At 33.3% G+C, this 15,562-nt stretch overlaps 2 protein-coding genes across 2 annotated transcripts; both read right to left on the bottom strand.

The window, feature by feature from the left end:
* Window positions 1-1,791: 1,791 nt before the first annotated feature.
* Window positions 1,792-3,714, bottom strand: LOC100101858 (transcription factor MYB8). The gene is made up of 3 exons (XM_003528449.4): window positions 3,488-3,714; window positions 3,036-3,165; window positions 1,792-2,621 (listed from the first exon to the last, which is right to left on the bottom strand). The coding sequence occupies exons 1-3, from the start codon at window positions 3,615-3,617 to the stop codon at window positions 2,084-2,086; spliced, it is 798 nt and encodes a 265-aa protein (XP_003528497.1). The 5' UTR covers window positions 3,618-3,714; the 3' UTR covers window positions 1,792-2,083.
* Window positions 3,715-5,599: 1,885 nt separating this feature from the next.
* LOC100783017 (transcription initiation factor TFIID subunit 12b) lies at window positions 5,600-14,649 on the bottom strand. Its single transcript, XM_003528433.5, has 9 exons — window positions 14,010-14,649; window positions 12,069-12,290; window positions 8,604-9,185; window positions 8,454-8,528; window positions 7,614-7,692; window positions 6,930-6,994; window positions 6,781-6,816; window positions 6,441-6,678; window positions 5,600-5,707 (listed from the first exon to the last, which is right to left on the bottom strand). Exons 1-8 carry the CDS (start codon window positions 14,562-14,564, stop codon window positions 6,493-6,495), a joined length of 1,800 nt encoding a protein of 599 aa, XP_003528481.1. The 5' UTR covers window positions 14,565-14,649; the 3' UTR covers window positions 5,600-5,707; window positions 6,441-6,492.
* Between the last annotated feature and the right edge of the window lie 913 nt (window positions 14,650-15,562).

The following is a 15,562-nucleotide window of genomic DNA, read 5'->3' as shown; positions in this document are numbered from 1 at the left end:
ATTTAAAATTCATAATAAATAAATATTTATAAAATATATAAATTATATTTTAAATTTACAATAAATAATTTAAAGTGTAATATAAGATTGTTTTTTATTATGAATATTTATATTTTTTACTGTATTATCTATCTATTTTTAAAAGAAAGTTTTGTCACGTAGATAAATGTCACATAATAGCAGTATGTTATGTTATTGAAAGGGAAATGTTGTGATATTGTCTGACACTTTTTAATACTTTCTATGATTGTAATTTAAATTTGTTAAAAATTATTAATTTAGGTGGACTTCATGCTTCTCATTTAGTGAATCTTTGTCTTGATTTAATAGTGATATACACTAAAATTTAATCTGATCATAGAGAATATCAAACAAGAAATGTCAGATATAGAATGACATTAATATTTTATTTGGCTTGAAGAAAGGGCAAATAGAAACCAAACAAGTTGGTGTGTTGAGACCATTCATTGTTGTGGTTAGAGTCATGTTTCCCATTCCAGGCTTCCCAACCTCTTAAGTACAATTATATATTTATTTTTGAATATTATGACGTGTGGAGTATTTATTATTTTTGTTGATGACTATTTGTGAGAAACTGACTTTCTTAACTTTGTAGATGATTATTATTTATTGAAAACTTGCCTAGCTAGTCACTTTAGGTACTTAACAAATGGGTTCTTAAAAAAAATAAAAAAGAGAGTATTAAATACTCCAACCTAAAAGGTCTGCATTCAAATTATTAGTTGGTGAAAGAGTAATTACGGGAGAAAGAAATGTTTCCTTATTATGTGAGATTTGTATGGAAATGGAATTGAATTCCGAAGGCACGTAGAATAGATCGATTGGAAAGTAATCCCTCGTATGTTATTACAGATTAAAAGAACTAATTAATTGCATAGACAGTGGTAGGGACATTTTTTTAATTAATGAGCACCATCAGTCAAAAAAAAAATTAATGAGCACAACAGACTATTAAAACTATATTTATATTTTCTCATTTGGATAAATTTGCTTTCACACTGATTGTTACTGAGCCGATCCATATGACAGCAATCATCGCTTTAGAAAATTACCTTGGTAGCGACGTATTGGGTGAAATGGAGGGTAAAATTGCGACCTCGTAGCTAATATTGTGACATTTAGTAATTAGTACAGGCAAAGCTATGCCACAACTAAGATTATAGATCCTGGTACGTTAAAGATGTCTAGCATGCATGAAGCTACTGCACCAACAAACTGTCAGATTCTATAAGAATGTTAGGAGAGAAACATAGGAAAGAGGTGAATGACTAAAATTATTGCAGATTCAAATCTCTTCTTCAATTATATGTTGCAGACTTTGACCTTGTTGACCATAGATAGACGAGAAGACTAAGCACTGCCAAGGTGGTACAAAATGCAAACTAACAACTGCTGCAGTTTAAAGGATCATAATGCTTTAATAATTAATTAGAAGCAGAAATATTTTTCTTTGAAAATAATTTCCCTAACGTATATTTTGATTAACTAATTACATTAGCCTATTTTTGCCACGTTCATATTCACATTTTGAATAGAACATATCAGGTCTTGCAGGAGCTGGATGCATGAGTTGATTCTTGTATATACCCTCTCGTTATTGTTTATCTTAAAGCTATCATAGCTAGATAACCTCACATTTGCATATGAATATTTTTTTCTTCTTATATATAAATGCCGTTGTCTAGCTAAAGCAATGCACTTTCGGCGTATAGTGCGTGACAGTGACACATCAAAGGGGAAGCAAAAGTAATTGGTAAACGGAAATTGTTGTAAAGAATCCAACATTTTCAAACACTAGATTGTACTATGTGGTTGGAATAGTGTTATTGATTTTGGAGGAACATAAGGGTTCGTACGTACGTGAGTTCACAACCCAAGTGGAGAGGGAAAAAGAAATAGAAAAGAAAAAAAAGGTTAAGAAACCCTGGATTTGTATATTACATCTAGCTAGAGCTAGATGCTTAGTTAATTAGGCATTCCATATATAGATGGCATATTATCTATAACACTCCCCAAGTGTACTTGACCTTTTTCACTGCATGCAATAAATAAAATCTCTTGATCAATCATTTTCAACTCCAAGAAAGGAAGCCATCCTCTGAAGCTCCACATCCAGAAAGGTCTCAAAAGGGTCAAATTTCTCTGGCAAGAGATGGTGACAATGATCAGAAAGTGATGAAGAGCTAGGACTGTTGTTGGTTATTAACTCTACCTTGTTGTGGTGGTGATCCTCTTCCTTTTGTGGGACCTTTGAGTTTGAATCATCAATTTGATCAATATCCATGAGAAAATCACTAAAAGAAGCTTCTTCACTACTACCCTCTTCTATATTTGAGGGACTGGGAGTTGTACTAGGCCTATTTCCACACCCACCATTCTCCAAATTTTTACTGTATTCAACTGCATTAACCCTCCTACGCCGTGGAGCTTCGGGTGCTACATGCATTTGTTTGGTCTTTTCCTTTTCATGACGTTTGTGTTGAAGTGAAGAAACTGATGATGTAGGATGTTTCTGTAACTTCCTTGACAGATTAGTGTTCCAGTAGTTCTTGATTTCATTGTCTGTTCGTCCAGGTAGCCTCTTTGCAATCAATGCCCATCTATATAAAGATCAAAAATCAGAATTTCAATTGTTGATCATATAACATATATAGTATGGTTTGTATGCATAAATGAGTAAGAATTGTACTAATGTTACTTCCACTAAAAATTTCTAAAACATTGTTTTATAATAACACACTTATCTGATTATCTCTTTTCTCTTCTCATCTTTCTGAGTTAGAGAAATTTTTAGAGTTTTAACTTTTAACTAAGCATAGTATTGTTTTATATATATTTATAATCTTATGTTTATAAACTGTCTTCAAAGTTGAGTGAGAATAGTGCTAATTAATACTCAATAAATCTTTTGAATTATAAAAAACAAAAAAAAAAAATCTTTTGAATTATGATACTTGTGTTGAGTAGAATAAATACATGTAAGTTAAAAAGCAAAATAAATAAATAAAAATTACCTGTTACCAAGAAGACGATGAAGTCTTATAATCATATCCTCTTCATCAACAGAGATGTGGCCTCTTTTTATGCCGGGCTTGAGATAATTCAACCATCTTTGTCTGCAACTTTTTCCGCATCTCTTTAAACCTACAAACATTATTATTGTACACAACCAAAAAGCCAAGGTCTAATTAATAAGTAAAAAATAATAATAATAATTGGATTTAAGGACAAGGGAACACTATCCTATTTTGTGAGGCACCACATGCAAAATAGACAAGAAAGAAAGAAAGAAATCCAAATATGCATAGGGAAAATCAGATTCGAACTTGAACATTCATTCACCAAGAAAATTCAACCCAAATCTCCATCCACTCATGTACTGCCTAGACTATAGTTTACATATTAAATGTATGTATAATTAAATATAATAGAGAAAATGATATATATGAATAATGTGGATATATACCTGCATTTTGGGCAACCTTCTGCCATTTTCCTTCTCCATGGATGGAAACATATTTGGAGAGGGTTTCATCTTCCTCTCGAGACCAAGCACCTTTGTTGATCTCTTTGGGGCAGCAGGGTCGTCTACCCATCCTCTTTACTAATGCCCCTTCTCACTACTCACACTGTGCCTTGATATTGCAATCAAATTAACACCTAACTAGCTCACTGGCACGCACAAAATATTGGTCTTTATTATTACAATTATGATCAGCATCTTAGGAAATGTTGTACTTTCAATTAATATTCCATATCTATTGAAACTTTATAGTCTGGTCTTTTTTTTCTTCAAAACTATTGATATTAATTTTATAAATTTAAATTATTATTAATTATTTTTTCAACATATTTTTATTTAACAATTGTTATTACAATAATTTATCACATGTTTTATTCTATTTATCACTTTTAAAATATTTTCTGTCTTAAATATTATCTGACACTTTAGAGTATTAAGAAAGTATTGATTATTTTTTCAATAATATTATCATTAAAAATAAATGCACAACTAAATATAGGTGTATTGTAATTGATGTACAATACAATTAATCATTTATATATATAATATTTTTTTTAGTAAAATAAGATTATTTTATCATGAGAATTGGTATAATAATTAATTTTAAAATATATGCAATACCTTAAACAATAAATAAAATGAGATGAGTGGAATATTAAATAAGTATATCTAAGTATAAATATAATAATATTTTATGTTCATTAAATTAACTATTTCTTATTCTGCATCCATTAATTTATTGAATAGTATTATATTCTCTTAAAAACACGCACTTCTAATATTTTATGAAAAAGTATTAAAAATGATTAGAAACTTTAAAAAGTATTTAATATTTTCTTTATATAATAAGTAAGAAAAATAGTACCGTATAAAAATAAAATTAACGGATATAATTTATTAGAAGGTTTATAATTCAAAAACATAAATTATTCATTGATAATATAAAATAATTTTACATTATTATTTAATCATAAATTATATTAAATAATAATTTGTCATGTATGATGATAAATTAAAATTACTTTATATTATTATGCATGATCACTCAACTTATTATAACTTTAAATATGAAAGGGAGATAAATGAATCTGTAGTTAGTTGAAAAAGGAAAATACAAGAAGGGGGAGTCATTAATAGTATTTGGGTGAGGGCTTTGCGTGCTGTACTCCTCGTATTCGATGTCTCCCAAGGGGACCAACCAACAACAACGCTGATGGACCATTACCAACCTACACTTACCCTCCTCCCTCCATGCAAATTCGAGAAACCTTTTGGGGGTTGTGACCTGTGACACATTGAACCCATCCAAAGCTAGAAAACTCATTAAAGAGTGTCCTTTTACATTTTGCAGTAAAGTACTTCGCATAGATTCACTTTAAATTAAGGACTAAACACTCTTTTATTACATTAAAATATTGGAAAGGAGATGGTGCCTCGGTTCAAGGTAGCAAAAGTTAAACACTCACTATTGTAAAAGTTAAGTAGTATGTGAGAAAATTATTTAATATTTTGACGAGATATCTTGTAACTAGACCCACATACATATTTGGGTATAATTCCTCCATTTAATGGTTGAAAGCATCAACAATTTAATGAAACTAAAATAGTTACAAGATAATTTAATTTGTTGATCTTCTCGACTTAACTTACAAAGCCATAACTACTTTTACAACTTCTATGCTTATTCACAGAAATCATATAAAAATTTACAACTTCTGTTTATAAAGTCATAACTATTTTTACGACTTACCCTAAATGAAAGTTAATTTAAAAAGTATCCCATTTGGTAATTTTGAAAGAAAAAAAATACCCCTAAATGGTAAAAAAAAAAAAAAAACCCTTTACACTCTATCCAAAATTGAAAAGCTTTACACCAGCTTTGCCTTGTTAATCAGAAACAAAAAGCAAGTATCCAAGAAAGTGTAAGTTTAGACAACAAATAAACTCGATTCAGGCACCAATGTACATTAAAAATCCATAATTAATTAATTAATTAATTAGGCTCAAACAGCGAAACGAGATGACTATATAGGGGTTGGGGCAAATAACAAGAGGTAGTCAATAACTGGGATCCTTTTAACAACTATTTTTCATGTCTAAATACTAAGTAATTACAGTTCCCTTGTATGCTAATCAGTTTCAGCAAGCGATCTCTTCACAGACCTGAGACCAAAAAAACATAAAACAACTGCGTAAGAAAACTTACCAACTGCTCAAGTAGAGATAATTTACAGTTGCAAAAACACAAAATTAAAGAAAAATAAGGACATTAATTATGATTATCTACAGTATTACTATATAGTACGCAAAATTTCCGAACATACATTCCAATTGACATTGTTGAATATCAGTAGATAAGTAGAGTTAAAGAATGAAAGAGAACTATGGATTTTGACAGAAATCATATCCTTTGTAAACAGTTTTCATTAGGTTTTTGTACTATGCAGAGCGTGTTTGTGAACCCATTTCAAATGGTTGGCACACGTTCTAATGTCCCGTTTTTTGAGAAGTAACCTTTTCTTACTTTTAAATGAACCTACGTTCTGAGGGATAGTGAACTGGAAACAAACACAATAGCAGTAATTTCCTTTTGCTAAAATCAGGCATGCCCGATTAAGCCAGAGGGTATGTGCTGGGTTGGCATTTATGAGACCCGATCCAAAAATAGTGTCAAAAGAAGGGAAGTAATAGATATTTTAGTGGGGTCCAAATATATGTGGCAGTGAGAAAACCAGAAAAGATGAATTCTGATCATAATAATCATACTTTTTGGGACTAGATTGATTGGGCGGTAAGCAAAAAATAGATAGATCACAACTTCAAAAGAGGGAAGCGGGAACTTGTTATGCCAAAAAAAAAAAAGTAATAATCATGATCCAAAAGAAGGCATCTTTACCTGCATACAGGCAATCAAACCTAGCAGCATGAAGACCAAAATCAGAGGTTCATTAAAACCTTGTCATCTGCTGTAGCATTTGAGAACCAGCTGCATGAGAAACCAACTGCTCTGGACTCAAGGGTCTTACTAGATGATGGGTTCCTACAGGGGGAGGATTAGAAATGCCCTGTCTACTCATCTCTTTAGAGCTGTTAATACTCGACTCAGAGGATGAGGATTCCATCAATGTGCGAACCTGATCAGTGAAAGATTAGCAAGAAAAAACAATATCAATTATATTATTGTCTAATGGAAGAAGTACATAGACCAATCATATGCATGAATCCTTCAAACTTACCATATCTAGGCGCCTCTTGTGAAGGTCATTTAATTGCTGCAAGTTTGAAGCATAGCAAGTAAGAATCCAATTATTATAAGATTGATTTTTCTTATTCAGGGAAGGGTCCAGGACAGAAGGGGAAGAGAGAGAAATGCTTTGTTGCTTACAGGTTTGCTCTGATTCTTCTTCTCTTCACTTGAGTATCCGGGAATTGTTAAATCCCAATTTTTCTCTGCACAATAACACATGGCAAACAGATAAATCAGCAAAGCTAAGATGTAGATTCTATTTAACAAATAATAATAATAATAATACACTATCAATTCAAGCATTCAATTTTTACCTCATTCAAGATATCAGGGAATCCGTGCACAAACACGATCTTTTATGGATCATACAAGCTTAAAATATGTCCACTAGACTATGTTGAAAATAAAATTTTAAAGCTGGGTTTATTAAAGTTCAACATAATGTATAACTTATCAAGTCTGTCAGTAACCCAAAGAATAGGATTCAAAGTTCAAACACATATATTAGACAAATATGCTCAAGAAAGACACAGCAAGTAACTCCTCACACATCTTTGAATGGGTCAACAATATTCAGATGAAGAGAGCATATATAACCACTTAGACAAAAACCACAAGGGGCACAACCCTACAACTCATGAAAGCAATAAGATTCATATAATGTAACTTTTTTCATTTTTTAGCCAATAATATTCCAGTGGTATAATTTGTGAAAGAAGTGGCAATTATTAGTCTAAATCATTTTTAAATATGCAACAATTCTTTCTTCTTTTGGATGGGTGGACTGAAAATATAAGCTACACACAGAACACAGTTGCATACCTAGGTGTAGCAATAAATCCTTGGACTCCAAAGTTGACGATTTTCTATGTTTCGCCAAAATGCAACCATGTGTAGTTGCCTGCATATGAGAAAAAGATAAGTACATTTTCTGCAAAACAAAACAATCTTAGCTAAAACACAAAATAATCAACAGTACATTTTATCATAAAAACTCTTAGAATGTGGGTTATGACTCTAACTCAACCAAACAACATCGGCTTGTAAAATGGGGCTTGTCCCCCAATTATATGCACTATTTTGGTTTCGTTACTATTCACTAGTCGATATGGGATCCCCAACACACCCCCTCACGCCGAGGATTGGACATCTCGAGCATAAAGTTTGCAGGATTGGACATTCTGCGAGTGGTCTGATAGCTGCCCAGTAGGGGGTGACCTGATAGACACTAAAATAAGCTCTTTTGGCCTCATCACTAGTCAATATGGGATATCCAATAGATATTGCCTTGGGGGTGGTCCACTCAACAACTTCACGAATAACAAATTCCTTCACGCTGGGCAAGCCTTATTTCACCAGGTGCCGGCCCTGATATTTAATGTCAAGGGCCTGCTGTTAGGTAAAGGATTTGATCCCACATGACGTTACCCTCCCATTCCCCTTTTGATCCCAATAGAGATCTCCCTAGTTACCAAAAGAAAAAAGTCCTTTATACTATGAATTTCAAATATAGGGAAAATTAGAATAAATAATAAAGCAGAATCATTCTGTGAGATATATTTTAAACAAGATGTGTAAGGCACAATATCAACAGTTTGGCATGCACTATATACACATTTATCATGATCTGGGGAAAAAGATAAAACATGTAAGAATTCTTACAGAATCAATGAAGTCATCAGCAAGCTCTAAAAGAAGATCTATAACTTCGGGGTCCAGCCTACCTTGTGGATCCACCTGTAGGATAGAAGATTATGATTCAAAATATAACCACATATAAAGAAAGAGACATAGACAAAAGTTCAAAGAAACCTGTGCAACTAAATCTTGTATCTTTCTCTTCCCAAGGACTTGGTTTGTAGCTTCAGTTCCTTGGCTAGAACTACCACCTGGTGTAGTTGCGCCAGATGCAGTCACATCTGGCTGTGATCCTGTTAGACTAAGTGACTTTTGGCCTGCAGGTCCTGGCATCCTTGGAGACTGTTGCTGTTGCTGTTGCTGTTGATGGACCGAAACTTGTAGATGAGATTGTTGTTGTGGCTGCTGTTGTATAAGCTGTTGTTGCAGCTGTTGAGGCTGCGGCTGCTGCTGCTGTTGTTGTTGCTGCTGAAGCAGCTGAGGCTGCCCCATCGATTTCTGTTGCTGCATCAGCTGGGACAATTGCTGTTGGTTCAGGGTCATGGAGTTTTGTTGCAATTGGGTAGAAGAACCCAGCTGCTGCTGCCTCTGGTGTTGAAGACGCAATGGTGCGGCAGGGCCAGACATTGCTGGCATTTGCTTAAGCCACTGTTGCTGTGTTAAAGAGTTAATCATTGCAGGTTGTCCATTCTGAGACAACCCAGACAACTGAGAACTCATAAAAGCAAGGGATGATGACCTTGGTAAACCTTGAACCTGTAGTCAACAGCATTGTCAATGTTCTAATACGCCTCCATTCATTTTGAAAAGTTCTATACATATTTTTACACAGACACAAGCTGAAGTAATTATTGACATTATTCCACATAACAAACTCCATTTACAGTATAAATATATCATACTTTGTAATTTGTTTGTTATTACCTAAAAAATTTTGATCAATTCCTTTATCCCTACAAATATTCACAAGCAAAAAAAAAATTCATAGAAGATAAGTGACACAACACATTTAACTACATCATGAGTGAAGAACATATTTTGTTTTCTTATCTTCATCAACCATCAATATATTTGGAAAATATATTTTTTTTACATGATCAATGTTTATTAACCAATTCAAGTTGTCCTTCTAATTTCTAAAGGATTGACAGTGAAAAGAAAGATAAAGTGCTAATCATATTACATGACATTATTGTACATATTATAATCATTTTCAAAGTCATAGTCCCATTCTCTGAATAATTATAATTTATATTATATCATATACACATAGCCCATTTGTAACAAAAAATACACTTGGCCCACTCCAAAAACACTTGGCAATTCAAAAAGAAGAAACACGAGAAATATGAACAGAAAAAATTTAGATTGTAAACCAGAGAAGAGAAACAAAACAGATCATTGAAAAAATCAAAGAAACATGAACGATGGTGGCTTAATCACACTTTGCACGATTTTAGTTCGCAAAACAGAGTTTCCAAACTGAGGTACAAGGGAGTGGGACTGCGATGCAGGGCGACGCAGATTGGCAGTGGTGGTGCGGCTTCAATGTCCGCCAGTTGCAACCGGCAAAGGAATCGCGAGTGGGTGAGGAAATAGGGTTGCGCAGCGGAATGGGTGTGTTTTTCGAATTGGGGAAGAAAAGATTTAGGGTTTGTTTTGACCCCACAAAGATTGTGCAGAATAAAAACGCGATTTTAACAACCATGGGCCTAGCCCATTCCATGAGCCAACCAGCCCACTATGAGCTAACGAACTCGTTTCTATCTTTTATAAATAAATCATTAGACTAAGATAATCTTTTTAAAATAAAATTAATATTTTACCCAGCATTCCAAATAAAAACTTCGGTAGCATTCCAAATCCATACATATTTGCATCTTTTCAAATTTAATAGAATTTATCTTAATTGTACTTTTAGAGGGCAAGGCATAATGGTAAAGTTGTGACCGGTTTTGGTCACGGGCTCGAATCCAAAAACAATCTCTTTGGATATGCAAGGGTAAGGCTGCGTACAATAATCCTTCCTCATACCTTTGCATAGCAAGAAGACTATACAGATTCTGAGGTACGTTAGTTTTTATCATAATTGTAAGTTTAGTTCACATATTTTACCTTACATGTGATGTTAATCTTTCTTAATTTAATTACTCTTATTTAGTTCTCACAAATTTTCAATCATTTAAATTAAATTCTTTCCATAAAATCCAATCAATAACTAACATAAACATAACAAAAGTGTGACTATAACTGATTTAAATAGTGACAAAAAAATATTAAAAAATATTTAAATAAAAAGTAAAATATATAAATGTTATCATTATATCAGTCAATTATTGTCCCTGCCATAGCTGAAGCCTCTTCAACCCGGTATTGTCATCAGCTTTCAAAATAGAATAACACACTGATGCATCTTCAGGGGGCTGACCCACCTTCAGCCCTGCTCCAACCCCTTTATTTGGGGCTGTTAAGCCCCCTCATTGAGTAGGCAATAAAAAATGGGGCGTATTATGTGGGACAAATGGGACAGCCCATGGGTTTAAGTCTAATTTGAAGCTCTATCTCAGAGAGACTCAATGAATAAGACAGGATAGCTATTGAAAGTGAATCAGAGAGTGAACCAAAGAGATTTTGAAGATAGGTGTTGTTGCAAGAGAATAAGATGAGAATTGAGAAACGCATTCAATGCATGGAAGTTAGCATTGGTATGTAGAACCATGAATCCGTTTGTTTAAACTAATAAAAAAAAGATGATTTTAAGGATATATAAAAAGTGGTTTATTTTTTTAGATTTTTTCATAAACGGCAGAAGCCATTTTTTGTTCGGTTATAATTATAAAAAGTACTTATTTTCATAGTTATGTACAATTACAGCTTTTTCCAGAAGCTACTCAAAACAATTTTAAAAAAATCTCTTTTTTCTTCTATTTTTTTATTTTCTTAAAAAAGCTTAAACAAACATACTAAAATAATTTAAAAGTGAGTATTTTAAAAAGATAATTAAAGTGGGTTTTCATTGAGAGAGAAAAAAGTTGAAACAACAGGCTCTAAATGTGAACAGGACAAGAGCAAGATAACTGGAAGGTGGCAAAAAACCTGGTGGTATACCAATTTAAGTTTTATGGTGGATTTTGACAAAATAGCATATTGCAGGTGAATCCTGCAATAGGGATAAAATGTAACATTTTATGGTACAATTATTAAGAATGTCTAACCTCTGGCTCTGCCCAACCCCAAAGTATGACACAAAATGAAGAAGAAAGGCAGTGAAAATAGGATAAGCATTCTACTCAAACATTATTGAGTTACCACTGAAAGAAACGGTCCACACAAATCAAAAAACGATGCACATAAGAACAGTCCAAAACTAAAACATCAAATTGGGGTATGATCAATGATGTTAAAACATAGACAAGATATTAGGAAATCAGGGAGCATGAACTTTGAAAAAAAATAAAATTGTACCACATCTTGAAATATCAAAAACACGGCAGACCTTGACTGCATGTACATTTAAAATCTAAACCATGTAAGAATATGACAAACCGATTATACAAAGATACAAGAAGAACATTGGTCAGCATTATTATTTCCTACTTCACTAAAATTATATCTAAATAAATAAAGCATAGATTATACCTGTGCAGTGTTAAGTGAACCTTGCTGGGATAGTTGCTGCCTGATTTGACCCTGACTCATACGCAGCTGCTGTGCATAAGCCATGGCTCCATTTGCTCGTAGTTGCGAGGTGAGATTTGGCGACCCCATCATACCCATTGCTTGCATTCCTTGCAGTGATTGTCCAGCAGAATTACCTGAAGAGAATTGAGACGACTGGACTAGCCCACCTTTCTGCCTTGGCTATACCAAATTGAAAATTATTTCAGAAAGAAATAGTTTTCTGGACACAGAATACATGAAATGTGGTGATATTTCAATAATTAAAGCCATAGCCAAATTCAAGTTCGTCAGATCAATTCATATCATGAATCGCCAAACTAATTTTTCAATCATAAATCATAACATATATAATTACAAATATCCCTTTTAACAATTTCTTCCAAAGTCCTTCTTGGTCTCCCTTTACCCGTTTTCACACACAAGACTAAAAATCATGCAATTTACCCTCCTCGCAAGTGTTTCCAATGAAAAATGGTAAAAGAAAAGTAAAAAGTAAAACTAAAGAATCGATGGACTGTGGGATTCATATCAGTAATATTGAATTATACTGATTGTCTGATTCATCCATGTATCACAAGATTCAAAGTTATCTGCGATTCATCAGAAGATATGGATTCCTTGATAGCCAAATTGAATAGGACCACACGATTCAAATTGCAAATCACAAGATTCTAATAACTATCCATGTACAAAAACACCAACCACAAATCATACTTATAACCAACAACGCTTGTGATGTCATCCAGCAACAACACTGCCCACCAGGTATTACCAGGCAGCATAACTTGGTATCATTCCATAACAACCACACTATAGCTTGGAAAAGATTTTATTCAAAACCTATCCCAAATACCAAATAACAAACCATGGTCGTAGACAGAAACACGCATAGTTGAAAAGGTAAACACAAAACATAACTCGGTCATTCCGCTTGGATTTCAATCCTCTCCTAGTCTCCGATTCCCGAAATACCAAACCGACACAACTTCTATCAAATAACAATCTATCATGTGAAATTTGTGCCATTTTCTTGTTAATGTCAACATCATGACCCTGTTTGGATTAACTTTTCCATAAACATTCAAAGAAAAAGAAACTAAGAAGGTAAATCGAATTAGTTTCTCCAGAAAGTTAGAATAAATTTATGCACCTAAGCTTTCAGATAAGTAAGATGAGATATGTCCTATAAAAGTTAAGTCCATAAGTTAATTTTAACTTGGGAGAATTTCAATTCATTTTACCTTTTCAATTTTATTTTCCCTATAAACAAGCTTATAAGAAGTTTATCCAAACAGTACCATCCAAATCACAATGGTATGAGTTAACATTTTCATTCTGATCACTATCAAACACCAAAACGTAAAAGCAATTATAGCATATTTGGATAGCTACTAACGTGTTCGGATTAGATTCATGGTGAGAAATAATCAATTAATTAGTGTGTGTTTGGATACCACCAAAAACGTGGTGGATACAACAAAATCACTCAAAATACGTGAATTTTCTGAAGCATCTACCAGTAGCTTCAAGGGCATCGTGGTTTTAGAATCGAAATTGATTCACTGCACCGCCATCCCAAACATACCATTAGTTTTTCATAGTGAAGGCAAAGCAACAAATAGTCGCTTCTATCTTTTTTCATTGGGTAAAATTGATTCTTGTGGGGGTAAAATTGATTCTTGTGGGGGTAAAATTGATTCTTGTGTGTTATCCAAACACACTATACCAGAATTGATTTTGGAACCCAAACAAAATCATGGTGAAAAATTGAAAAAAGTGGAAGCAACTATTTGTTGCACTCATTTGGAATTGATTTATAGAAAAAATTGGGTTTAATCAAAACATGCTATTAGCATATTTAAAACAATTAGCATCCAAAAAACCGAAGCTGAATTATACCGAGGAGAGTAAATTAAACTGCGTTCCAGCCCCGGAAAGCATGGGGAAGTGCCCGCTCTGCCCCATCAACGCCGACCGCGACAGATTCGACCCTCCCAATTGCTGCTGCTGAGCGGCACCGGCACCACCCGCGGCGGCGAAGCTCATCTGTCCGCCGTACAATCCGGCCTGCTGGCGCATGACACCAAACTGCTGCTGCTGCTGCGTTGTCTGCTGAGGCTGAATCTGATTGAGGCGCGAGAGGGAAGGCGATCGCTGCATGGATTGCTGGAGCTGGAAATTGGAGATAGGGTTCATGTTGTTCATGCTGTTCGAAGAAACCAAAGGTTGTTGTTGTTGTTGTTGTTGTTGTTGTTGTTGTTGAGGGGGACTTAGCTGTTGCTGAAGTTGTTGTTGTTGGTCTTGGGGGAGGGGTGGGAGAGAGGGAGAGGCCATGTTGTGAGAAGGGGAAGGGGAAGGGATTGGAGGGTTGGAGTTGGAGTTGGAGGGTGCGGGGTTTTGAATTTGAGGGTCCATTGGTGAGGGTTTGGAAGATGGTGAAGCGGTTTCCGCCATTGATTTTCTTTTCTTTTCTTTTCAATGTGATGATGATGCTCCCATTCGGGGTTGGGAGGGTGCAGAGAGCTTAATTGAATTCAATACAAGGAAGGTTGAACTAGAAGGAGACTTAGGAAAGGACAATCGATCTCGGCCCTACACGTCACCACTTTCCAGATTCTATTTTTTGGAGATTCTATTTATCTTTTTTTTTATTATTATTATTGGAATAAGGCCTTGTCAAAAGAAAATTTGTTGGAATAGGGGAAAACCCAACCAAAAAATGGTAAACTTCTTTTTTTAAATTTAAGTTTGAATATAAGTTTAGCCTCTATGAAATAAATGAGTTTTCATTTCAATCATTCTAAAAAATATATATATTTTTCTAAAATTTTAAATCATTATTTTTTGTTTATGTAAAAATAATGAATTTGGATTTTGGTCCTGTGAAAAAGTTTACTAACTTTTATTCCTCTAGTGAATTACTATTTGATCCTTAATGTTTATTTTGTTTTAGAGATCTAAAAAAAATTCAAAATGAAACATTGGAGAATGTTAACTAAAATCTTCATCAAACATATAATAATTAATGGGTTGGCCACTAAAAAAAAGTCTGATTGAAATTAATCACATATTTTATTGATAATATGGTAATAGAAAAACAATAATTTCATATTTTTTGAGGTATGAAAATAAAAAATAATAATTTTACAAAAATTAAAATTAAAACTTATTCATTTTATATGAATTAAACATAATATTTAAACATGAAATTAAATACAGGAATCGGGACTAATTCATAATCTTATGTATTATTGATATAAGAAACTTGGATGTAAGCACAATAAATTTTACAAATAATATTAATTTCTTTTTTTACTGTATTAATTTAACTTATTTAAGAAATAGACATAATTTGATTGACTTGAGTCTAATGTGAGTGAAGTTATAGGTTTGCAACGAGTAACTTAATATATTTTCATTACTATAATTAATTTAATAAAACATTAGGTAGT

The sequence above is a fragment of the Glycine max genome, chromosome 7 (assembly GCF_000004515.6).
Source record: "Glycine max cultivar Williams 82 chromosome 7, Glycine_max_v4.0, whole genome shotgun sequence".
In the NCBI taxonomy this organism is placed as follows: Eukaryota; Viridiplantae; Streptophyta; class Magnoliopsida; order Fabales; family Fabaceae; genus Glycine; species Glycine max.
Note: the sequence above shows the minus strand (reverse complement) of the source record. Positions and strands in the feature narration are given on the sequence as shown.